General features: G+C 37.4%; 1 protein-coding gene across 3 annotated transcripts in view; it reads left to right on the plus strand.

Moving 5' to 3' along the window:
* The window catches only part of Ston2 (stonin 2), a 153169-nt gene that overhangs the window by 29551 nt on the left and 98087 nt on the right, over positions 1 to 25531 (plus strand). For all 3 annotated transcript variants that reach the window (XM_076849787.2, XM_076849788.2, XM_076849786.2), the window contains exons 2-5: positions 724 to 987; positions 3272 to 3547; positions 4718 to 4873; positions 19327 to 19524. In XM_076849787.2, the coding sequence (XP_076705902.2) occupies positions 900 to 987; positions 3272 to 3547; positions 4718 to 4873; positions 19327 to 19524 (718 nt within the window). In that variant the 5' untranslated portion in view covers positions 724 to 899. The remainder of the gene's footprint in view (positions 1 to 723; positions 988 to 3271; positions 3548 to 4717; positions 4874 to 19326; positions 19525 to 25531) is intronic.

Raw genomic sequence — 25531 nt, forward strand, 5'->3', positions numbered from 1 at the left:
AAAAGACATTAACAGCATAAACAAAATTATAAGCCAATTAACTGTGCTTCTGTATACATAGAACATAATTGCAATGTAAATAAAGACTTGACATTTATATGCTAATTCAAATTGGCCTAGCTTGAAACTGTGTTTCTTTAACTCATATTTTTCGCTAAAGCAAATATTCCCTATCCTCTTACTCCAAATGAATGAGATAATTCCATTTCTATTTTTCTTGATTGGTAAACCATGCTTGGAGGTACCATCTGGAGATTGTTGGGTTTCTGCCAAAGATTTAAATCAGGCTTGCAAAAAGTTACCTGCCTAAGGCAAGAAACTGCACTGATTTAATAGAAAAGAACATGCATTTATTTTACCATCTGGTAAAATAAAGTGAAAACACTTTGAAAAGTTTTAATATTTGCTTTACCATGATAGCACTATATTATAGATAATATTTCTGAAATATAAAGATTGCAGAAATTAAGGACTCTAGTTACCAAAATTTGATCAGTCAGATGATCAGAAGTTTGATATGAAGGTTTATCCAGAGATCTTGATGCTAATGGCAAATGTTTCATCATAATAAAGGCAAGACAGGAGTAGAGAAAATATGGTAAGCTATAAACTATCTCAGAATTTCTCATGGGCAGGGCTGAAAGTCCTAGGCCTGTGTGGATTTGGTAAAATGTGATGATTATCCTTTATAATTTGCTTTTTGTTTGTTTGTTTGTTTTACAGATATCTGCTTGGCAGATTAATCAAAGGCAAGAAAGGCTAATCTATGTTCTGAGTACTTCCCCCAGTGAGACCCCTGTTACAGACTGTAGGCCAAGTTGACCGTGCTGCCATATACCCCTCCACCCAGATATTATCCTAGGGTCCACCAGTGTGAAGATGACCAGTGCCTTCCTAGCATGACGACCTTGGACCACGTAATTGCTACGCATCAGTCAGAGTGGGTCTCCTTCAATGAAGAGCCACTTTTTCCTGTCCCTTCTGAGGGTAAGGAGTGCTTTCATTTCCTAATGTGACAAGATTGGTGAAGAACCATGCCTGCTTGTTATATCTTCTACTTGGTCATTCTTTGAAAAGGATCTTAACAACGAAGAAAGTCTACTTTAGTCACCTTCCCAAGATGTGTGAATTTTTAAACTTATAAGTCTAGAGATGCATCTAAGTATCCTTAGGGCCCTAGAAAAGAGCCTGGAAATACCAAAGGTATTGGTTCTTAAGGAACATAAACTTTATCTTTACAATATACTTCACTATCAGCCTTTTTGGCACTTACTCCCACCAGCAGTTTGGGTTTTCTGAATTTTTAAAGTGAAGCTGTTAAGAGTGACTAGCTCCAGAGCCATATTGCTTGAGTTCAAATCCTGGCTTCATGATAGGTAAGTGGTATGCCCTTGGGAAATTTATTTATTTAACCTCTCTGTTCAGTTTCATTATCTGCATAAGAGGGTAATCGTCGTATCTACTTGGGAAGGTTGAATGAGAATCAAACAACATACATAAAGTGCTTAGAATAGTGCCTGGCACATAGAAAGAGCTCAGCATGGCCATCTCTGGTCACGATAAAGGTGATTATAGTGCTTTTAGGGAACTAATGCTCAGGGATGAAGGCCAAGGCAGGATCCAGGGAATATTTATAGAGCCATGTCAGTTGGTCCTGTACCACAGCTGCCATTGCCAGCTGAAAACATCCGACCTTCATTTATAACACCTGGAAAATATGAGTCTACAGTGCCACCCAAGGTGATATCCATATGGCTACTGAGTCCTTGAAATATGGCGAATCTGAATTGAAATGTTCTGAAGGTTAAAAAGTACCTAGCTTGCATTTTGAACACCTAATTTTAAAAAAAGTGAAATATCTCATCAACAGTTTTTATATTGATTACATGTTGAAATTATATATTTCCAATATACTGGGCTGAAATGCATATTATTAAAAATGGTTTCGTGGGCCAGGCATGGTGGCAGGAGGATTAATAGTTCAAAGCCAGCCTCAGCAACAGTAAGGTGCTAAGCAACTCATTGAGACCCTATTTTTAAATAAAATACAAAATAGGGGGTGGGAATGTGGCTCAGTGGTTGAGTGCCTCTGAATTCAATTCCTGGTACCCCACCACCACCACAAAAAAAAAAAAAAAAAAAAAAAAAAAAAAAAAGTTTCTTGGTCTAGGGATTTAGCTTAGTGGTAAAGATGTGCTTTACATGAAAAAGACATTGGGTTCAATGGCTCACTTTTATTACTATGGCTCACCTCTTATTACTATTAGGTAGTTCTACTCTAAAGACTTTGGTTATATGCAGGTTGCCAATTTATTTGGCTAGTGATATGAAAAAGGATTTTCATGTTAATTCTATGCTTTTTAAAAATTTTCATGTAAGTAGCTGGGTATGTGGTGCATACCTGTAATTCTAGTGACCCAAGATGCTGAGGCAATAAGATTGCAGGTTTGAGGCCAGAGTCAGCAAGTTAAAAGGCCCTAAGAAACTTAGTAAGAGCCTGTCTTAAAATTTAAAAGTTTCAAAAAGGTCTGGGGATGTAGCTCTGTGGTAAAACACACTTGGGATCAATCTCCATTAAAAAAAAAAAAAAAATTCATGTAGTAATTTGGCATAAATTTGATGAATCTTAGCACATATGTAAATATATCCACCATCATATGCAGTATATGGTTCTTTTATTTTCAAAAAAATAAAAAATAAAACGCAAACATTCTAAGTGTATTACACATTCCAGGACCAATAAAGTGATACAAAGCTACAGGAAGAGCTTCTGTATCATATTCACGTAGTCATTAGTGCAGAGTTTGCACCTGTTGCATGAAGACATGCATAGCTTGGACTACACAGTTTGAAATTTGTATTTAAATATTTTTGGTCTGAAGAAAAGTACCACTGTTCAGACACAGTCTCCAGAAGCTTCTGTTGCCTTTCATTTGTTCCATTCGACTTAGTTATATTTCTTATTTGACTTCTCTAAGTATTTTAATTTGTAATCCTCAAGCCCTGGAGTACATACTGAGATAAAAATAGTGAATAAGACTCTGCTTCTTAACCTGTATAGAAACTGACTGGGACATGCTAATATAGTTTTTACAATTATTGGAGAAACAGTTATTTAGCATAGGGATGGATCAGAATGGCTGTTTCATCTTCCCACCCACTATAATGGTAAATCCTGTGGTCATCCTTTGCCTATCTTTAGTGTTTGCCTCTGTAAGACAGTTCTGATGACTGTACTTCCTCACATGGCAGTATCTGGTATCTCTTCCAGGGGGCACTGAAGAACACCTCCCAGTACTGTCATTTTCTTCAGACCAGTCTGAGACTTCCTCTGGAGAGAACCATGTGGTGGATGGAGCCTCCCAGGACCTTTCCCACTCAGAGCAGGATGATTCCTCTGAAAAGATGGGTCTCATCTCTGAAGTGGCCTCTCCTCCCGAGAGCCCTGAGCAGCCCTCACTTGACCTGGCCTCAGCCATCAGCAACTGGGTTCAATTTGAAGATGACACACCCTGGGCCAGCACCTCACCATCTCCTAAAGAAACAGGTGGGGAAGGCAGGAAGAAAAGGTCTGCCTTGGTATGTGCTCAGTAGGATGCTTTTCTGTGGGAAGTATTTAGGGCTGCTAGGATTCTATTTTATTTGCTCCAGCATAGGAGAAAGCAGACAGAGATCTCATCTGGTTTAATTATATAGTGTTTTTTTTTTTTTTCCCAATATTTTCCTAGTTGTAATGGACATAATATCTTTATTTTATTTATTTATTTTCATGTGATGCTGAGGATCAAACCCAGTGCCCTACATGTGCAAGGCAGGTGCTCTACCACTGAGCTACAGCCCCATACACACAAAAGAATTTACATGTTCTGGGCATTTTCAGCCTTTTACCCTTGTCCTTGGCTGTTGACTTGTCTTTAGAAGAATACATGTATTTTTAAAACTATTAGGAATTGGAATTATTTACGTATCTAAATTGTAATTTCCTTATGCATACAAATGAATGTCTCTCAAAGAGTAGATCACTAACCTTGTCTTGTAGAGTCCCCACTGAGACTAGTTGAACATGGAGATTCTCATATCTCAGACTACTGAATGGATTCCAAATCTTCAGGAGTGAAGATGGTTGTAACTGCTAAAGCACTGATTTTGTGGCATTTAAATGGCTAGAAGCTGTACTGAGAAACTCAGAGAAGCCAGTTGTTAGTTCCCTTTCTGGCAGCCTGGCTATTTATTGTTATGTCATGTACTGAAACATCAAAGGTGATTGGATAACTTTTGAGTCTATGTTAGTTTCTACTTGCTGCTATAATAATGTATCACAAACATAGTGGCTTAAACAACATGAGACTATGATTTTACAGTTCTGTGTCCTGGGTGTCCTGGGGTGTTGTCAAGACTGCATTCCTTTCTGAAGGCTCTAAGGGCAAATCTATAACTTGGCCCTTTACAGCTTCTAGAGGATGCCTACATTTTTTGACATGTGACCACCTTCTTTGTCTCCAAATCCAGGCATGTAGCATCTCTCTGTCTTACAAAATGACATCTTTTTAAAAAAATATTTTTTAGTTGTTGATGTACCTTTATTTTTTATTTATTTATATGTGGTGCTGAGGATCGAACCTAGTGCCTCACATATGCTAGGCAAGCACTCTGTCACTGAGCCACAACCCTAGCTCACAAAATGACATCTTTTTTGCCTCTCTCTTCCATTCTGAAGGACCCTCTGAAAAGATGGGTCTCATCTCTGAAGTGGCCTCTCCTCCCGAGAGCCCCGAGCAGCCCTCACTTGACCTGGCCTCAGCCATCAGCAACTGGGTTCAATTTGAAGATGACACACCCTGGGCCAGCACCTCACCATCTCCTAAAGAAACAGGTGGGGCAGGCAGGAAGAAAAGTTCTATCTTGGTATTCTTTGTCCCACAAGAATAATTTCCTCATTTTTCTGTTTGTAAGGCAATGTTTTTTGGTTTAACTTTATACAAATAATTTGATTTTCAAATATATTTTCAACACCAATAAAATGATTTTTAAGAAGATATAAAACATGGTTCAACCATATAACAAACATTTCAATTTTTACATAATAATTTGCACCTTTGTGAATACTTTTCATATGTAAGTGTGAGCTTTTCAGTGAATTATTGTGCTACTCAAAGGAGCATGGATGATGTGACAGATCCAACAGGCTTCCACTCTGGCTGGGGAGGGTGGAAAAGACCCTTTTTGAATACCTAACATTGCTAAGGCACTGATCTAAGCATTTATACATGCAGTGGAAAGTTATTGAACTCTGGTACTATGGTTTGAATGTTTTGTCTCTCTAAATTTGTTGAAATCAAATCCCCAATATGTTGATATTAAAAAGAAGGAAGACTTTGGGAGATGAATAGGTCATGAGGATGGAATCCTTGTGATTGGGAGTAGTGCCTTTATAAAAGATACTTGAAGGAGCTGTCCCCACATTTGACAACATAGTGTTTGTCCTTTGTGCTAAAGGACACAGCTAAAATTAAGGAATGGGTCCTCACCAGACCCTGAATCTGTTAGTGCCTTGATCTCAGACTTCCCAGTTTCTAGAATGGTGAGCAATAAATTTCTATTGTTCATAAATTTCCCAGTCTAAGGCATTTTGTTATGGCAGCAGAAACAGACTAAGAAAATAGTAATGAATAAGTACAGAAGTATATATTTTTTTATTTTTAACAGGATACTTTTTTTTTCAGTACTGGAGATTAAACCCAGAGCTTTACATAAGCTAGGCAAGCGCCCTACCACTGAGCAACATCCCAGATCTTTTATTTTGTTACTGTTATTTTATTTTGAGACAGAGCCTCACTGAGTTGCCCAGGTTGAACTGCTTTGGCTTCCCAAGTAGCTAGGATTGCAGGCATGTGCCACCATGACCAGCTAATAAGATATATTTATTGAATACTTACTCTCTTAGGCACCATGATAAATACTTTAACTCTGTCATCTCATATACTCTTTATATAGTAATCATATGAAAAATAGAGCAAAAAATAGGTAATTCATTGCATGAATTACCCATATACAGTTTTCCAGTACCTTAGCAATGGTCAATCAGATGGCTTTCAGCGTTTTTTGGGGGGGAGAGGGGGTGCTAGAAATGGAATCCACGGACACATATATGCTATGCAAGTGCTCTACCACTGAGCCACACCCCCAGTCCCAGCTTTTATGAATTATATTCATAATACGAATTATATTCATATTTCTGTGAGGAGACTGAAACAGGTAGTGGTTTGGGAATGTGCCCAATGTTGTGCGCTAGGAAGCAGCAGAAGAGAGCTCCATTAACTGACCCCAGAATCTTGGAGCAGCGTAGGGTGTGCTGTGTAATTTGTGCCTTTCTCTTCCTTTTGTTGCTGCTCTAGAGCCTTCTGCTCCTTTCTTACAGGGGAGGTGAGGCCAGGCATAGGAGGCGAAAGGTAGGTGGGATTGTGTTTCTCCACTTGCCCTAAAATAGCCATACCTTTAGGTCACTGATTATATTCATAGCATTCAGATTTTTTACATCTTTTTCATATCTTACCTTTAGCCTCATCAAAGATTTTGTGGTTGCTCAAAACTGTTTATATATAAGATGGGTCAGTTTGCTTCTCTTCCCCATTTGTTATTGTAAAACTAATTTGGGGGTAAGTCTTAATTATGTTGCCCCCGTTTAAGGATTCTATCCTGTTTACAATGGTTTTAATGTATTGGTAAAACTTTATTCTTTAAGGCTACAGTTGCCTATTGACCCTAGGGACTTGCCAAGGGGTCTGTATGATCAAAATTATTTTCATAGTAATTCTAAGATGTTATTTGCCCTTTTTACTGCATTGGCATTTGCATTGATGGTACAGAAGTAATGGTGAGTTAAATTTCTGGCCTTTATATACTCATAATAAAGAAAACCCTTCAATTTCACTTAACAATATACTTGATGAAGTAGTACAAAGTATTAATTTTATTGAATCTTGATTCTTCAGTATATCTTTTTTAATATCCTTTGTGATATATTGGGAAATAAACAAAACACTTTTGCTCCATAACAAAGTGTAGTGGTTATTTGAAGGGTGCTTATCTTGTAAAAATTGGAGTATAAATTGTTTTTTAAAAATTTAATCATTTAAAAATGAGAATTATTTAAAATTATTTTTAAAAATTAAAACAATGCAAAAACATACTCAATGAAAACAATACCCATATTTTAAAGACAAGATCCAGTTAATACTTGCATGACTCTGATACACTAATCCTGGTTCATTTCAGTAAAACTTTATTTATAAAAATAGGTGATTAACCATTTGACTATAGTTTGCTGCTTTAATTTTTTGAAATTATTACATTCGAGTATCAGTTTATAACTGAGTTTTTTGCATCCCCTTAAATTTTGTACCCAAGGCAAGTGTATCACTTGTTTTACCCTAATCCCAGCCCTGAAGTGTTCTAAAGATATGAGATTTATTAGTATTGCTAGAAAAAAAAATCAAGAAATGACAACTTTCAAATGTATGAAAGCATAATTTTGGCTTGAAAATTGCTCAGACATTAATATCCCATCTTTTTCATGTATGAAAAGTTCACTCAACCTTGCCTTAGGAGGAGCCTATAGGATGATTTGCCAGCAGACTTGATTCCTGATGAGTAGGCAAACAGCATGAATAAGCTTGGTGTAGGACTAGCCCTGCAAGTAGACACACACACACACACACACACACACACACACTCTTTTTCTCACACACGCAGTGCTTCTAACCTGTAAGTCTAAGAACCACAGAGGATTCTGCAACAGAAGAGTAGTTTAAAAAAAAAAAAAAAAAGAGGAAATAAATTTAAGAGTCAAATCCTAAATCTCCTGCTAGTATCCAGTTTGACTCATTAGTGAACCTACTAAATAAAAGGCTGCAGAATACATTCCTTTTACCAAACTCCCTAGGTTTCCTCCCTTAGGATATGTTTAACAATAAGGAAGAGTGGTTGGTAGAACTGAAACCAAGTGATAAGCAGAAGAAGCTAGGCCTTTAGTACACTCAGCATGGATAATGTGACATTGCTCAAGTTAGACAGTTGTTCTATTCTGAAGGTTGTTAGGCAGCTCAGACTTTAATTTGAATCTGAAACATCTGGATATATGTGCTGTGTCAATAATACCACATATATAACTATAGTCATTACACAGAAATAACCCTGATGTGCAGCAAATATCCTCCTGCTGATAGACATCTTGAGACTTCTTGCACACACTGCTATATGCCTTGTTCATTGGCTGTGTTTAATTTTGAGAAATGATAGTCTGAATAACAGTACCAAAAGACATTAGGTCCTAGTTCCTGGAACCTAAAAATCTTATTTGGAAAAAGGGTCTTTGCAGATGTGATTAAGGATTCTGAGATGGGGAAATGATCCTGGGTTATCTGTGGAGTCGCTAAATACAAATATGTGCATTTTTATAAAAGAGTGCCAGAGGGAGCTTTTGCCCACACAGAGAAGACAATGTGAAGGTAGAACTTAAAGATTTGAAGATGTTGATCTTAAAGATTAGAGTGATAAAGCCATAGTCAAGGAATACCAGGAGCTATCAGAAACTGGAAGAGGCAAGGAACAAATTTTCCCCTGAGCCTCTGGAGGGACTATGGATCTGCTGACATTTTGATTTTGGCAAAGGGATTCTGATTTCAGACTTCTGGCCTTCAGAACCATGAGAAAATAAATTAGTTGTTGTAAGTTATCAAGGAAACTAATGCACTGTTTCTAAATTTTGTTGTTGTTGTTGCTTTGGTGTGTGTGTGTGTGGGTGTGTTGTGGTTTGAACTCAGGAGTGCTTTACCATCCTCTGTCCTTTTTATTTCTTTATTTTGAGATAGGGTTTCACCAAGTTGCTGAGGCTGCAATCTTCTTGCCTTGGCATCCTGAATTACTGGGATTACAGACACAGGAGCCCAACCTCTAGATTATTATTCTTTTTTTTTTTTTTTCCCCAATTCTAAATTCTTAAAGTGGAACCATTTGCATAAGGCTGAAAATAAGTCAGTGTGGGTCAGAGGGCATCTCTAATAGCATGGCCATTTGTTAAGTTCTATGCTTGCCACTATGCTTTATCTCCAAGCCTTACAAACCTTTATAATTTATTCATTGAATCACTGCATATTAAGTCCTTATTCTCTGCAGTTTTGCTAGGTGTGGGTATTCAAAGACATATTTACTGCTCAGAATATAACAAACATTGAGTTTCTTCCTGGGTCCTCTAGTAGGAAACAACATGTGCCCTCATGATTTCCTCCATGTGCTTCTAGTTGATAGTCAACTGCATGTCTTTTCATGCATGTCTTTCTACCACAGTATGTCTTTTTGTTGTTAATGTTTTTCATTTCATGGTAGCTGAGAATTTGGAACTAGCACTGAAAAAGCAAAGGAAGAGGTAGGTGTTGAAAGAATTGCTTGCCTGAGAGTTTCATTTTTATAGCCAAATCCATCTATTGTCTTTTCTTGTGAAAAATTAAATCAGAACTCAAAGCGCTTTTCCTTGTTAGTTATCATTTACTTTTGGAGCTTCCTCAAAGCTCCTACTCAAATTTTCCCTAAACTAGTGGTGCCTACTTAGAAAATTCACAGAAAGGTGCCCAATTTACATAAGATGCGTGGCCATCTCGTGCTGTTTAGTCTAATCTGACAACAACAAAAAATGATTTGTGCATTAATTTCTGACTTATCTACTACCCCTATCAAATACTGTTCTTTATTCATTAATTTCCATAAGTCAGGTCCTGGATCTTTTTGGTGCCACAGTTGCATTTTTTGTGTATCAAGCAAACTATTTTAGTATGGATAACTCAGAAATGTAATGGAATTGGGACAAGAGAAATGTTAGACATGCTGTGTTTAAACATGAAAGTGATTTGAAATCTTCATTGTAAGTGTGGGCTATATAGGTTTGTCTCCATGCATGCAGGAGATGAAATTCAGCCAGAGAAAGTAATTCTTGGCCTCAGCTACCTTCCTAATCACACCAGTATCGCCACAGCAAACTGATTCCTATAATAGATAATTGCAATTTTCAGTTTCTTCCATTCCCTTGTCTTATTTGCTTCTGTTAAGTAACCAGACTTTCAAATCAAATACTCTGGAGTCAGAAGAAAATAAAGGGATGTTTTTCCTGGTTCTTGTGACATGCAGTATACCTGTGGATTTCCACTTCTATGAGAAGGTTGAGATCTTGTCCTGAGGGAGATGTGAGAGGGAGGAAGAGAAGTGGGACTGATAGTACTGTTCTATCCTTGATTTGTGGAAGGAAAAGTTTAGCTAGCTATTTCATACCTGAATATCCTGATTTGCAAAAAGAGTTGGGTAACACAGGGTATTACATATAAAGGATTGGCCATGTGGAGAAATTATATCTGGGATACTTCTTTCCTTCCCTCACTTTTTTTCATTCTTTGAAGTTTGGCAAATAGCAAAGAAAAAAATCAACTAAACAAACAAACACAAAAGAATATACCTTTTAAGCTGTTCTACCTAAGAATAAAGCCAAGGGAGCATTGGATTTCAGCCTGGAATGGGAATGTACTATTTGTCCTAATTAAAATGCAAGGAGGCTGTAGGCACAGTGGAATCAGGGACAAAGAGACTGTCATTAGTGGCACAGCTTTTAGTTTTATGGCATTTAAATGGCCAGAAGTTGCACTGAGGAGTTTGGAGAAGCCAGGAAATTGTTAGTTCCCACCTTGGTGACCTGGCTACTTATTTTATTGTGCACTGACACATAATAAGGATGATTGGATAACTAGGAGCAACCATTAGTGTGGAAAACAACTCCAGAAATACTTAAATCCATCAAAGGAACAACTTTCTTTTGGACTTTAACTAGGGCAGGATTTGGAGTGAATAAGTGCCATCGTGATTGGTCTAGGGAAAAGGAGGTATACGATGATATTTAGAAATATATGATTAAAATAAAGTGAGAGCAACAAAAATCTTTTTTATAACCACACTTATGGGAAGGAGAGCTGCATCAATTCTTTGGACTTGAGGATAGTGGGAATAAGGGGGCAAATAAAATTATGCTCTTTAAATTTGTTGTGAATATTGTTTACTCTAAATCCCTTAAATATGGCAGAGGACAAATATAGGGTTCATCTCTTTGACTTAATAAGGCGATTTTGAGTTGGGCCATATTGGTTAATGTTCTCTTCAGAGGATTTTTTTTAGACTTTAAATATAAAATACTTAAACTTTCACACTTAAATTAGCCACAAGAACATTTCAGTTTGAAATTGCCATACTATGCAGGGTAATACAGTGAAAAATATAAAAAAATTTGACTGAAAATTCCTTTGCTACACCCTGGGCTAGATGCAGAGATATTCTGCTAGATAATGTGTAGAATCATAGAGTAAAACAAACAAGCAAACTCTGGCAAATCTGTTCAAATTCAATTAAATCTTCTTACTGTTGTCTAAAGAAATATTTTTGAAAAAGTAACCTAAATTAACTTTTTTTTTTTCCCCCACATTGAATCCTTTAGAAATAGTGATCCTGACTTTTCCTAGAGGAAAAAAAGTTTTATTAATTTATATAAGGCCTCCTCTACCTCTAAAATGTCACTGTGAATCAGGAAGAATGTTGTGGTCAGCTTACCTGTAACCTAAAATGGTTATAAAGATTCTTGCTAGGCAAAGATTTAGGATATGTTTACAAATGCCTGCAGACAACTTGAAGGAGCAAAGTTCATCCTCAAAATTAAGAAGAAAAAAAAAAGGGCACTAAATTAAGGTTTCCTGTTCATACATCATGTTATGCACTGATCTTCTTCCACAGACATGGCAGTTTTTCGGCAAGGCCAAGGCTGAATTGGACCCATTATGCAGATACTCCAGGATGTGCATAATTACAAATATAAAAAACCTTTCATTTCCAGAGTACTTGTCCCATAGCCCAAGCAAAACACTAGTATTCCCTTGTGCTTCAAACTTCTTCCTTAAAAGCTTGAGCTAAGGCTTTCCCATTGTGTCTGGGGAAGCTAATTATCTGGGCAAGAGAAAGAACCACTTGTTTGGAGGAGGATCAGAAATGACATCAGCCATGTAAGAGGAAGGCAAGGGTTACAACTGAGAGATTTTATCCCAAAGATTAGCCCAGTAGTTCATTTCTATTATGTTGTTCATTCTGGCTGCTGGGGGTGGGTGGTGGGTGGAGGGTGTCTTAAGATCCCAACCTTTGAGTGAATATGTAGACCAGGCCTTTTACATTTTGCATGCATATGTATTTCCCTCATCAACAGAGGCAGTCTTATTTCTTTTAATACCTTGAATTATTCTGTGCTTCTAAATGACATTTCTAGAGGATATACCCAGGAATAAATTCCAGCAGAGCCTTTCCTCTTCGCTGGTCTCCACTCTGCTCTTACCACTCTGCCTCTCTTATTGTTCCGGACAAGTTCATTGCTGCTCTTGCTGTTTTTTCTGCCCTGAGGATTCTTCCTTCACATTTTCATTCAGAATTTTGTGCAAGTGTTGCTTCCTCAAGGAGATCCAGAACATTCTATGCCCATTGGTCAGCTTTTTCATGCTTTAAATTTCTTTACAGCCTGTGCCTCTAACTGAATTTGATCTTATATTAGCTATTTTGCCTACTCATTAGGAGGAACTTATTCAGGGAGGAACTTCATTTCTCTGATTTACTCTCTGTGTTAGAATATGGTGTGTGGAACATACTATATGCTTACTTAATATATGTTGACTCAGTGAATGAAAAGATGAAAAATCTATTGTAGAATACCTAAGTGACCCTCATTGGTGGTATAAATGACCATTAGGCAGACCCTGTGTTCCTCTGTGAAATCATTTTTTTTTAAGAGAATAGACAAACCAGGCCAGCCTCTTACTCGTCATGCCTTTTCTTTTTAACTATTATTATCAGTTTATACTTTTCCATTGTTAAAGACTCAATACCTATATACAAATAAACACCCACATGCTATGCATATTGTTTTAGTTAGCTTTTTCATTGCTGTGACCAAAAGACCTGAAAAGACCAACATAAGAGGAAGAAAAGTTTATTTGAGGCCCACATTTTCAGAGGTCTTAGTGCATAGATGACTGATTTCATTGTCCTGGGCTTATCACTTCATGGCGAAAGTGTGTGGAGGAGGAAAGTGGCTGGGGACATGGCTATCTGAAAGCAGAGATGGCTATGTTTACCAGGGACAAAATATGTATAGCCCAAAGGCATGCTCCCCAGTGACCCACCTCCTTCAGCCACACTCTGCCTGCCTATGTCACCACCCAATTAATCCATTGAAGTGGAATTAATGTACTGATTAATTTATAGCTCTCATAACCCAATCATTTCACCTTTAAACTTTCTTGCATTGTCTCACATATGAGCTTTGCGGAGACACCACATACCTAAACCATAGCACATACATGTACCACATACATATACATATGCGTTAACATATATATTTAAACATATATAGCATATGCATATAACATACACACAGACATACATATCCAAATATTCACATAACATACATTTTTACCTGGGAGACTACATTTTTAAAAAGCACACTTAAAACAGTCTGCTGTATTTTTGTTTTATTTAAAGGCACTGTCATGCCCGTGGGAGAGGGGAAGTGCTCTCAAAGTAAAATTTTCCAGTTTTCTAAGAGGAACTTTAAAATTTTAACTTCAGTATTTTCCTCTTTCAGGAAATGTTCCAGCTCACCCAGGGAGGCTTTGTGGCCTATCTTAATATGCAATGTGGAACATAAAACATAATAAACTACCCAAGCACGCATCAATTAACTAGGGCATTCATGCAAAAAATATTTAGGTGCTGGGAATACAATTATGAAAAAGCTGGACACAGTTCCTGCTCTCCGTGTTGAGGTTACCTAAACAGTTGGGCAATCTGTTACTGATGAAGCCTCTGGGAGTGAACAAGAGCTCCTCTGAACCAGTACTGGGGACAACTGCTTCATATTGCCAACTATGAAATAGCAGGAGAGCCACAAATGAAGAATGGAATTAGATCTGTTTTATATACACTGATCGGGACCTTCACAGCACTGAAAAAAAATCATCTAGTCTAGTGATTAGACAGCAAAATAAAAATAAAGGACATAACATCAAAACATATGTAAGTATTTAGCATTTTGATCCACCCAGGATCCCAAAGGAGAAAAAGAGAAAAATATTGTATTAGCTGACAATTTATGACCTTCCTTATTTTACCAGTGTTGCACTGTGTGATAGTGCCTGTTCAAGTCACTGTGAGTACAGCTGAATTTTCTTGCCTCATGAAGCACGCATTCTGCTGGGGGAGCCATGCCAGAAACACCATAAAGGTAGATGTAGAGTAAGTGTGGTAGGTAATGTGATGAGTGGAAAGGAGGGAAAAGTGAGGCAGAGAAACAGAATGTGGTGAGGAGGTTGTGATTTTTTTTTTTTTTAATAAGGCAGGGATTTACTTCTCAAGAAGAAAATATGAGTGAAGACCTGAGGGAAGAGAAGAAGTGAGTGAACCTAGCAGAGTTTAGGGAGGCACCTTTTATACAGGTCCCTTTTAAGCAGGAATAGCAGGTGAAAAGCACCGAAGGTGGTTTTGTTTGTGATCTGTGACTGAAGCAGAGTGAATGATGGGGTGGGGGAGGTGAGGCCTGAAGGTTAAGCAGCCTGAAGTGCCTGGGTCCTTGGAAGGCAGGTGAGGGCTTTGAGTTTTATTATGGCTAAAATGGGAGCCATTGGAAGGTTTTCAACAAGGCATTCATGATCCAACTTCAGTTTGTTTGTCTTTGCAATGATGGGAATTAAACCCAGGGACCACTGAGCTATAAAAAAAAAATTTTTTTTTTTTTTGATTGATAAGGCTGTACTCAAACTTGAAATCATCCCGAGTAGCTGGGATTATGGGCCTGAACCACTGTGCCCAGCCCAACTTCAGTTGAACTTTATTAAGGCTGTGTTCCTTGCTGTAGTATAGTAGCTGAAAATGGCATGGTTAAGAATCGACTGAGAGGAAGATAGATGTGTAACCACGAAGGTTGAGATAGGAAGCCAGTGCGTTGATCCAGGCTAGGGAAGATAGTGGCTTGGTTCAGGGTGGTAGCTTGGAGATAGCTGGACATGATTTGTAATCCAAATAAAATTTTTGAAAGTAGAAGTAACAGAACTTGTGGGTCAAATATGAAAAGAATTAAGGATGACACAATGGTTTCATTCTGATCACTGAAAGGATAAAAGAACTGGTTTGGCAGGAATAATAGTAACTTTGTTTTGAACATGTGAAGTTAGAGATCTAAATGGAGATTTCAAATAGATGAAGACATACGACCTATCTGGAAATGATAACTATCACCATTTAACTCATTTTGAACAATTCTTTTGTCCCAAGCACTTTTACCAAGGGCTTTGTTAGTATTAACTTAATCCCCTAATGAAGTTTGTGCTCTTAGTCCCATTTTACAGGTGAGAAAATACAGAAGCAGATTAATTAAGTAATTTGACCCCAGCTTCAGGTCGGAGTCCATCTTGTGAGCCTGGCAATCTGGATTTAGGGCCCTTTAAGTTTCATAGGAAAGGAGAAGAGGCAGATTTTGATCTTCCTTTCACTTTATTCTTTGTTGGGTGGATGTGATTATAAAGCACAGTGATGGCAGCAACCCACTGCTGTCTGGCTCAGGCATCAAAGGTTTGGCCCCTGGGAGAAGAGCCAGATCCAGGCTCAATAAAGATGCTTTTTCTCTCATTTCAACTAAGCTTATGGCCTAAGGACATTACTAAGAACCTAAAGAAAATAACTGATCCAAGATTTTGAAGCTATCAAGAAAGTGTATTAGACCAAAGGAGGACAGTTAATGAGCTATAGGAACTTTACCTGTCCCCATCACATTATTCCTAGTTTCTCTTTGAAGAAGAACAAGTATGAAGAGCCAATGTGAAAATACAAATAATTAGAATAACTTCCTTTTTGACTAATCAGTCTTTTTTTTGATATGTGGTTTTAATGAGTTTCAGTCACTATTAAATATTTACAAAAATATTTAAAATGTATATTAAATTATAAAGAACAACACCTAGTTTTTAGGATATTGTCATCACACAGAAGTCCCCCTGGATTGCATTCCTGTCTTCATCATACCCTTTTCCCTCTCCCCTGTATTACCACCTTCCTGAGCTTCATGATAACAACTACATTGCTTTTTTTTTTTTGACAGCTTACTACCTACATGTGCATCAAGAATGATATAACTTAATTTAGGCTGGCGTTGAACTTTGAATAAATGAAATAATGCTGTAGTTATTATTTTGTGATTTGCTCCTTTAACACATTATTTGTGATCTTTGCCCATGTCATTACCTATAGTTGTAATTCCTTTAGTTTTTGCTGCTCTGTATCCTGCTACATTAATAAATTAATCATACACCTTGATTAATTTTGCCATGTTGTTCTTTTATTGATGGACATTTGGGTTGATTCCACTTACTGACAGTTAAGAATATGCTTTAATGAGAATTTTTGTTTTGTTTCATTTTTCCCTGAATGTTTTAACCTATATCCTATTGAACATGTGCAAGTGTTTTTTTTTTCATATGAAAAAGTAGGAGGGGAATTGCTGCATCGTGGGATGTATTCATCATCAAGTTCATCAGATAATACCAAATCATTTTCAAAAGCAGTTCCTATTTATTCTCCTACTGACTATATCTGTGGTTCCATTTCCCTGCCTAGGTTTGGGACTGTGATGCTTCTTTTGTCAGAAGGAGGGAGAAAGGAAGGAGAAAGAATACATTTTCATGGATTTCTTTTCAGCTACTATGCTTGAGATACCTTGGGATTTCACATTTGTCAAGTAAAATCTTTTACAAGTTCTAGGAAATTCTCAGCCAGCATTCTTTCAATTTTTGCCCCTCTCCTATTTTCTTTCTTTTAGGAGCTCAGATTAGATATCAATGAGAGAAGGTCAGTCTTCCCTCCATGTTTTTATCCCTCTCTCATATTTTCATTATTTTTTAAGGAATTTTTTTATTATTTTTTCTTTTTCTCTCTCATATTTTCATCCTTGGTCTTTGTTGTCCATTCAGTTTTGTGATTATGGTAGCATAGTTTTTCTTCTCCGGAGATTAATTTAGTTCTTTTTGAATTCTCCATGCTCCTTTTTCATATTCTTAATTTCTTGTTTCCTGAAACTTCTTAAACATAGTTATATTTTCTGCTTAATAATTCTAGTGTCTGAATTATTTTCGAGTCTGATTCTATCTATGCCCTGCTTCCAATACCTGGCTTTCCCCTATTCATGGCAACTTTATTTCTTATGTATTTAGTGATTTATTGTTTATATTTACCAGGTGCACATTACTTAGGGACATTCTGCCTGAGAAGCCTGGTTTAAAGATATCTTCCTCCAGAAAGGACTAATATATGCTTTTCTTCAGAAACTGAGGCCACTATTAACTGGAAATATTTCAGCTAAAGTCTCAGACTAGAGGACTTTCAGGCCACAAAAGCAGTTCTAAATGCAAAATCTTTGTGGGACAGGTGATAATATTTTTTTCTCTCTACCCTGGACCCAAACCTAAGGCAGACCATTTTCTTTGCTATCTCCAGCAGGAGAATACAAGTTATTCCTAATTTATTCATTCAGTCTGTTGGGAATTCTCATTTATGCATCACATCATCTGTTAGATTTCCATCCTGTATTGGCCCTGGGTTTTTTCTCCTTCACCTTCTTCACATGAGATTTAAATACTCAGATTTGGGGCTGGGGTTGTGACTCAGTGGTAGAGTGCTTGCCTGGCACATGTGAGGCACTCGGTTCAATTCTCGGCACCACATTAAAATAATAAATAAAAGTATTGTGTCCATCTATAATTAAAAAATATTTTTAAAAATACTCAGACTCACGGGTCTCTGGTTTATTCACAATCCTCAGGGTGCATGTGAAAATCAGGTTGTATGCTCTGCTTGTTTCTGTTTCCACCTTTCACTTATCCTTTGTTAATTTTTTGCTCTCTTGCTAGCCCTGTGATATGTTTTAAATAATATTATTGCATTTTGCCTAATATTTAAATTTTTCCCTTGGGTATAGGTCATAGGTTTTGGGGGGTTTGTTTGTTTGGTTTTGGTTTTTTTGGTACTGGGGGTTTTTTGGTACTAATTGTTGTTTTGGTTTCCTGGCTAGGAGAAGTGACTGCATCTTTTGGAGAGTTTCTTAACCTCTGAATTTTTTTCCCCTCTGTATGAAATAAGACTATTTCCTGCTTCTCAGAATTGATAGATGAAGCTACCTAAAATTTGTGAAAGGTCTGACCTTTGAATGGTTACTCAATAAATGGTAGTTTCCTTCATTTTTGTTCCTTTCTAGTTCACATTCTTTTCAGCACTCTATGGTAAATTTGTAGTGATTATTCTTAAGCAGCACCATGGAGAAAGCATGTGGTAGGTAGTTAACTGAGGACAATTAAGAGAATTAGAAAGTTTGATATAAAGAGAAAGAAAACACACAAAACAGTTTTTGAAGTGGTTTTGAAAGGCTGACTTGGTATTCTGGGATAAGGAGATAAAGCCTAGTTCTATGCATTTTTTCCCTTAAAGATATTTTTTGCTGTATCACAGCAGGCCCAGTAAATCTCCACTTTAATATTTAACAGTCTGCAGAGTCTTCAGTTGTTGTCAAACTCAAACCAAGCATAGGCATATCACATACATGTACAAATACGGTTTCATATCTATTCTTTTTTTAAATTAATTTTTGTTTTTTAGTTGTTGATAGATCTTTATTTTATTTATTTATACACGGTGCTGAGATTTAAACCCAGTGCCTCACACATGCCAGGCAAGTGCACTACCATTGAGCCCCAGCCCCAGCCCCTCATATCTACTCTTATCCATTAACCCAAACTTGCTCTAATTTTCCAATGTCAGTTGGTGAGCTTTTTTGAGATTATTGGTGTGCCACTAAAAATAAAGGAAATGTAAGGAAATGGTGAAACTATAAGACTTGTGTATATTGGGCTTAGATGAAGCTGAAATCTAAATTTAGAAATAAAATTAGATCCTAGAGTAACTCATACTCCTATGAGATTTTCTTTCATTCAAGTGTCCGGAGACCTGAGTTTTAGTGCTGATTTTGATGGTGTCCCTTCATGGGGTCAAAGTCAGTTTTCTCTATCTGTATCATAAGAAATTCTTCTTGTATTTCTTACCTTGTATGGCTATTGAGATTTCAAAGGATCTAAGTGACATCAAAGCAAGACAAGCACTAATGATAAACAAAGGACAGCTATTCATATTGTATCCTCTTGGCTTTTGGTCTGTTTTCAGCCCTCCCATTGACCATGCCCTGCTGGACATGTCCTTCTTTTGACTCCTTGAGGAGATGCCCTCTGACCTCCGAGAGCAGCTGGACAACCCACTCTGAAGACACTAGCAGTCCTAGCATTGGCCCTTCGCACACAGACCTACAACTTGTCAATGCTGAGGAGCAGACAAGTGGCAGAGCTTCTGGGGCTGACTCAACCGGTAAGCTAGAGCTCCAAGCACTTTGCAAATCATTTAACATTCCCAGGTCCTCTTTAAGGGCCTCTTTAATTTCTACAACCAGCCTTGTTTGCAGAATGAGTTCAGGGGTAGTCATCTAGTCAAAAAGCTAGCATCCAGAGTGGTTTGAAATTACACTAGGAAAATGTAAAAACAGATTGACTGATTGGTTGGCTGATTATTCATTTTGGGAAACCATTTAACAGCATATCTTAATGTGTTATTTTCTTTCGGCTTGGTATAAGCACCATTTCTGTCGATTTATTTTCTCCTTGGATTACTAAAGTGTGTGATATGCACAAGGCTGAATCTTTCATCCTGCCACCCACACGTCTTGCTTCTTCAGCAGCAGGGAGGTGAATTTAAGTGAAGAGAAGAAATGTTAAGTTAAGCAGAATGAAGATCAGGATTCAGCCACTGTATTTAAGGATACACATCATTTTGCAGTTAAATGCTTATTCTGTTGTCTTATAATCGGGCTCTATGTTGGTCTGTGATGTCCCATGGGCTCATTTATTAAACTTTCCAATAGGCATAAGATAAAATGCTGATTGTATTTGCATGTAGAATATGGACCTGCCAACAAGCATTGCATTATGGGTGAGACTTGGAATGGTATTGGAAAGATGTGTGTTCTTTGTTCTTGGTTATTTGGCCCAAAGGATTGTTTTCCTCTGAAAGTGATAAAGAGTTACTGCTAGTTTCTGTGTTGAAGAAGTTATACTTATGTCAACAAAATTTGTTTTTCCTTTTCAAAAATATTGTTTAGGAGTAGTTCTTCAGATCATTTTTTAAAATTTGCATATTATTTGCCCTCTTGCTGTGTACTCTTGGGTTCTAAAAATATTAAAAATGATCCTTCTTGTAGACTAAAGGGTTTAGACAGGATTTTTTTGGTATTTGATACAGAGTATCTTAGTTCATCACAGGCTGTCTTCACAAACACAGTTCTTTACAGCATTTTGTCTTCATGGATACTTCTTCAATTCTTGTAAATCTGAAACATGACTTATAAGGATTATAAGCCCACAACCTCCTTTCTACTGTGGGGACCAGCTACTGGACTGGAAGGCCCTGGTACTGACTGAGACTGTTAGGAAGATGGGCTTAAGCATACATCTTTATTCTTGTTGCTCTTGTTACCTTCAGCCCCCTTTCCAAGGCTTCCTGGGGAGGAAGTTTACATATTGGTTTAAAGTGTCTGATTCTAGAGTCAGACTCAGGTTTAAGTCCTGGTTCTGCAAATATACCAGCTGTGTGGCCTGGGGCAACTTCCTTACTCACCCCCCCACCCCCACCCCCGTCGTACTAGACTGCATCCCTAGGTACAACCCCAGCCCAAGATCCTTACTATTTTTATGACTCAGTTTCCTCCTCTGAAAAATAGGGATAATAATAGTATGTACCTTAATGGAGTTGTTCTCAGCTCCAGTAAGACAATTTGATGCCTGACACAGAATTATAATGATATCAATTCTTCTCTTTTCTGCTGCAGGGTTCTTATTGCTTTGGAAAAATGCAAAATGGACCCCTCATTGAGGAAAAAGTGAGAACCTCTTAAGTTCAGACTCCTTTTTTTATTGGCCTCTATACTTTCTCATTAGATGAAGTTTGCTTTAACTCTTGGAGGTTTAAGTGATAAAAATCAATGTTCTAGCCTCAATCTGATGACCACCTCCTTTTCCTCCTCCTTCTCATCATCAAACCCAGGATATGAGTTCGTTTAACCACTGAGCTATAACCCAAACCTTGAACTGGACATTATTAACCTGTCTCCAAAGTTTTAAATTATTTTTAGCAACTCCCTTTTCTAAAGTCATCTTAAGTGTAACAGTTCACATCAAGAAAACCTCTTGCGTGGTCCCTGTTATTTTGGTCAGGGTCCTGGCAGGAAGCATATGGTGCCCTCAAAAGAGTTATTTGGAGAGGATTTAATGAAGAGAATGCTTACAGAGGAAGAAGAGTTGGAATCAACAAAGAGCCAACCTGGCCTCTCCCTGGCTACACAGTGTGTAAGGATAATGGCTAGGCAGATGCTTTGTGCATCATCTCTGTGTAGAAAGGCATTATGATGCCCCAGGTGAGCCTGTTTCCCTTCGCCTCTTGGTTGGTAGTGGGCTTCAGTAAACTGAGGTACACCTTCTTCTCTGTCATCTGTGCAAGAGTTCTGCTGGGATTTGGCAACTCTATAGGACATTCTGATGCCCAGCATGGTTGTGGAGGGAAAGACTCTGTGATCAGCCTACACTTTGTTCTCATTTTCTCACCAAGGGTATAATTAGAGGAGGAAGGTAAACAAATCCCCTCACTTTGGTTAGAGTGTGGTATGGAGCTGAAGAGTGGTGTGGATGTTTGCTCTGGGAGTCTTCTCCACAGGACAAACAAATGGCAGGAAAATAGGAATGGGTAAGATTACCCAAAACACTCTATTCTCTCTCACCCATCTCTGCAGTTCCCCTTGGCCTAGATGAGATAGGTACAATCCTGTCATCTTTATAAGTCACAGTAGCTGTGTAATGCCACTGGGTTTACATGGGTTTATAAACAGTAAGAGGATCAAGGAAGTAAAAACAAGCCTCTGTCTTTGAAGTCCATTCGAACCAGGGAAGAAAAAAAACATATAAATATTTGCAATAGCACAAACTGCTGTTGAGTGTTAGGCTTTGGTTTGAGTTTTCTTTTACATATAAGAAAAGTATAGATTTAAGTGTGGGATTAGAATGGGCAGATATATGCAAACTGAGGAGTGTCAAGACTGAATGAAGCACATAGCAGATGTTTTAATGATTTTTGAATGGATCCTTGAATGAACAGTAAGAGATTGCAGGTAGAAAGAGTCATCTGAATACCAGACTTTTGTGTCTCATTCAGATTTAAGAGTCTAGTATTCTCTAAAGTATATCCCATGAAGAGGCCCAAGAAAAACCAGGATGTTGGGGGCCTATGTGTTAGGTCTTGATGTGCTCCCTATGTTGGAGATAACATAAATTAGCTTATTAGGGATTTTGAAAAAGTCCTGAGATGATTTTCATGAATTATGTATATAATTTACTTATGTATGTGTGTGTCTATGTAGTTATATATTGTATATACTTGTGTGTATGTGTGTGTGTGTTTAGTTTACTACTTGGTCAGATCTCAATATACAGAAACTCAAATGCATAAATTGGTAAATTATACTTGGAATTACATGCCTTTGCTAAAGTGTTGGAAAACCAGAAAACTCAGGTGACAAAAAAAATTTAAAGCTACTTAGCTTTATAAAGTTAGCTCCCACTTTGACCCTTGCTCTGCTGAACCTCTTGGCCTCTTAATTTTTTTTTTTAATTGTAGATCCCACAAACCTAAGACTACATTTTGCCAAACTTACTTTGTATGTAAAACCTCATGGACTTTAAAACAAATTTAGACCAGATGTTCTTGTTTCATTCTCATATAGCTGATTGTGGAATTCTGCCAGAGCAGTAGGTTATCCCTAGAGATTTCAGACTCATGTTTTCCTCAGATATAAGCATTTATATCAGGTAGGGAGGTGTGGACTAAAACCCCCAAGTTTTGTGATAATGACTTGTTAGCTGCTCAGGAAATTTCTCTTTTCATTATTTGTTCACCCACCCTGAGGCAGGGCTGCCTGTCTCTTTACAGCATGATTCTCTGTTGTCTGCTTTGTTCTAATCCTGGCAGAGCTTGAACTAGAATTAGCGGCCCAGATTCACAGGTAAATAGTGCTTATCATATTCATGATGGAATTACAGGGAACTTCTGTTGGCATGTCTGCATTTTCTGATTTTTTTTTTTAACTTTGAACATACTTTTCTTGGAAGAAAAGACAAATCAATAGTTTTTTAAAAAATTCTTCCCTCTAGCTGCAAATTTCTGAAATACTCATATTCTTTTTGAACAATATGGAAGAGCAGCATAATACATTTTTTTAAAACAAATTAGATCTTTCATGAACAAATACAAATTTTGGCTTCATTTCTTTTCCTGTATATTCTTGTGTCCATTAGTTGTGCATTTTGGATTTTAATCAGGATTAAAAAACAAAAACATTCTAATGGTTGCTTTCTTTGAAAGTTTTTCCATAGAGGTTTGGGAGTTCCTCAGAATACAAATGTTTACTGAGTTCCTGCCATATAACAGTCACTGAAAATGAGAAGAAAAGTAAGTTATGTGGTGTTTTCCTATGAAGAACTGATTGCCAATAAACAGATTATTTGCCATTAAAAGGATTTCTATATATAATTTTTAAAATTATATCTAATAATACCATATCTCTATGTGCCAGGAATGTACTAAACACTTTATACATATATTATCTAAATCTTCACAATCTTGAAAAATTACTTTTCATTTTACGGATGCAGAAACAACAGCAAAGTCATAGCTAGAAAAAGGTAGAGTTGGGATTCAGTCAAAGTCTCCCTCAACTCACCCTGCCCTGTGCCTGGTGTGCTGTGGACAGCTGGTATCTTCAGATACAGGGAGTTGTGGAAAGGAATCATTGCAGAGCCTTTCACAGGCCTGGTGCTGCTTCCTCGTCACTTCCCAGGAGCTACATGCAAACTTCCCTTTGTCCTTCACTGAACCATGAAGGAACCATGTCCATTTTATATCCCCAGCACACTGCCTAGCAGAGTGAAATGACACAGTAGATCTTTGTGGGATAAATCAATTGTTCTGATATAGGGCTAGAGAGCCTTCATTCCCAAACCTATCCTCCAAGTACGTAAACTTAAGGGTGTTTGCACATTGAAAAGTAATTTTATGACTGGAAGAATGAAAAGAGAACAAGTAGGGATTAGTATGTTTTCAAGTATTAGACTTTTATCCAGGAATTCCCATTCATTTTGTTTTTTCTGATCTCAGTTGGACTTTAAGTTTTGTTTTGTTTTGCCTTAAAGATCAGTGTATGTGGATATGTATGGTGTGCAGTTAAAGGACTGCTGCCTAAGTTTGGATAACTCACACTCTTCCTCTTCTATACATTCTTTGACCAGAGTAGCTACATTTTACTTCCCTGTTTATTCACCTCAGAGAATGCAAAGAAAATGAGTTGGGGAAAGTTTACCATGATATTAAAATTATTTCTTCTTATTGGGACCATATGGGTGGAAGAAAATCAAGAAAGAGCTTCAGAGTTTTAGATGCTGTCTTCCAAATGCATGGTCTAAGATACATATTTTGGATTCCCTTAATAAAATCCTTTGGTCCCTAACCAGGGGTTTTGTAAGTCACTTTTAGAATTGTTCATGCACTAATCTTGAAGAGGAGGTGACAACTGTAATACCTGTTTGATTATTTCTGTGGTGTTCTTCTTGTTGCTGCAATCCTCCTTTATGGATGAAGACAACCATTGTTCAAAGTCACACTAGTTAAGAAACACAATAAAGATGGACACCCAGTCTCATCAATATTGTGCAGCTCTGCCCCTCCTGCGTCTGGGCTCCCTGGAAGGACCTCTTCTCTGACCCAATTCTACAGGGCCACCTTTCAGATGCTGTGTCTTTCAGTTACAAGCAGGTGATCAAAACTAGGTATTTGGAACCACCTAGAATCCAGAGGGGCCATGAACTTGAATGATTGACATGTTCATTGTTTCTAACTCTAAGAAAGTTAGTATATTGAGCAATTCCTTCAGTTATGGATATGGGAAATACACTATAGTAGAATTATCAGTGCCCTCCACTTAGTCACCAACAAAGATCACAGATATATATCCATAACATATTTTAGTAGTGACAAATATCTCAAACTATCTCTCATCTTTTATCATTGCTACTTTAAAATTATAGTAGTTATTGGCAATATTAATGGTTGTATAAGGGTAGTATTAACACACTAGTACTAATGTGTTAATAAAGAAGTGCAGGTATTATTATATCAAAAATTCATGAAATTGTTTTTTAATGTTGGGAAAGTATTTTAGTATAAACAGTTTCATGTTAAGTCCTGTGTCCTCATTCGTGCACTTAATACACTGTCTTGA

Source organism: Callospermophilus lateralis, chromosome 3 (genome assembly GCF_048772815.1).
Source record: "Callospermophilus lateralis isolate mCalLat2 chromosome 3, mCalLat2.hap1, whole genome shotgun sequence".
NCBI lineage: Eukaryota > Metazoa > Chordata > Mammalia > Rodentia > Sciuridae > Callospermophilus > Callospermophilus lateralis.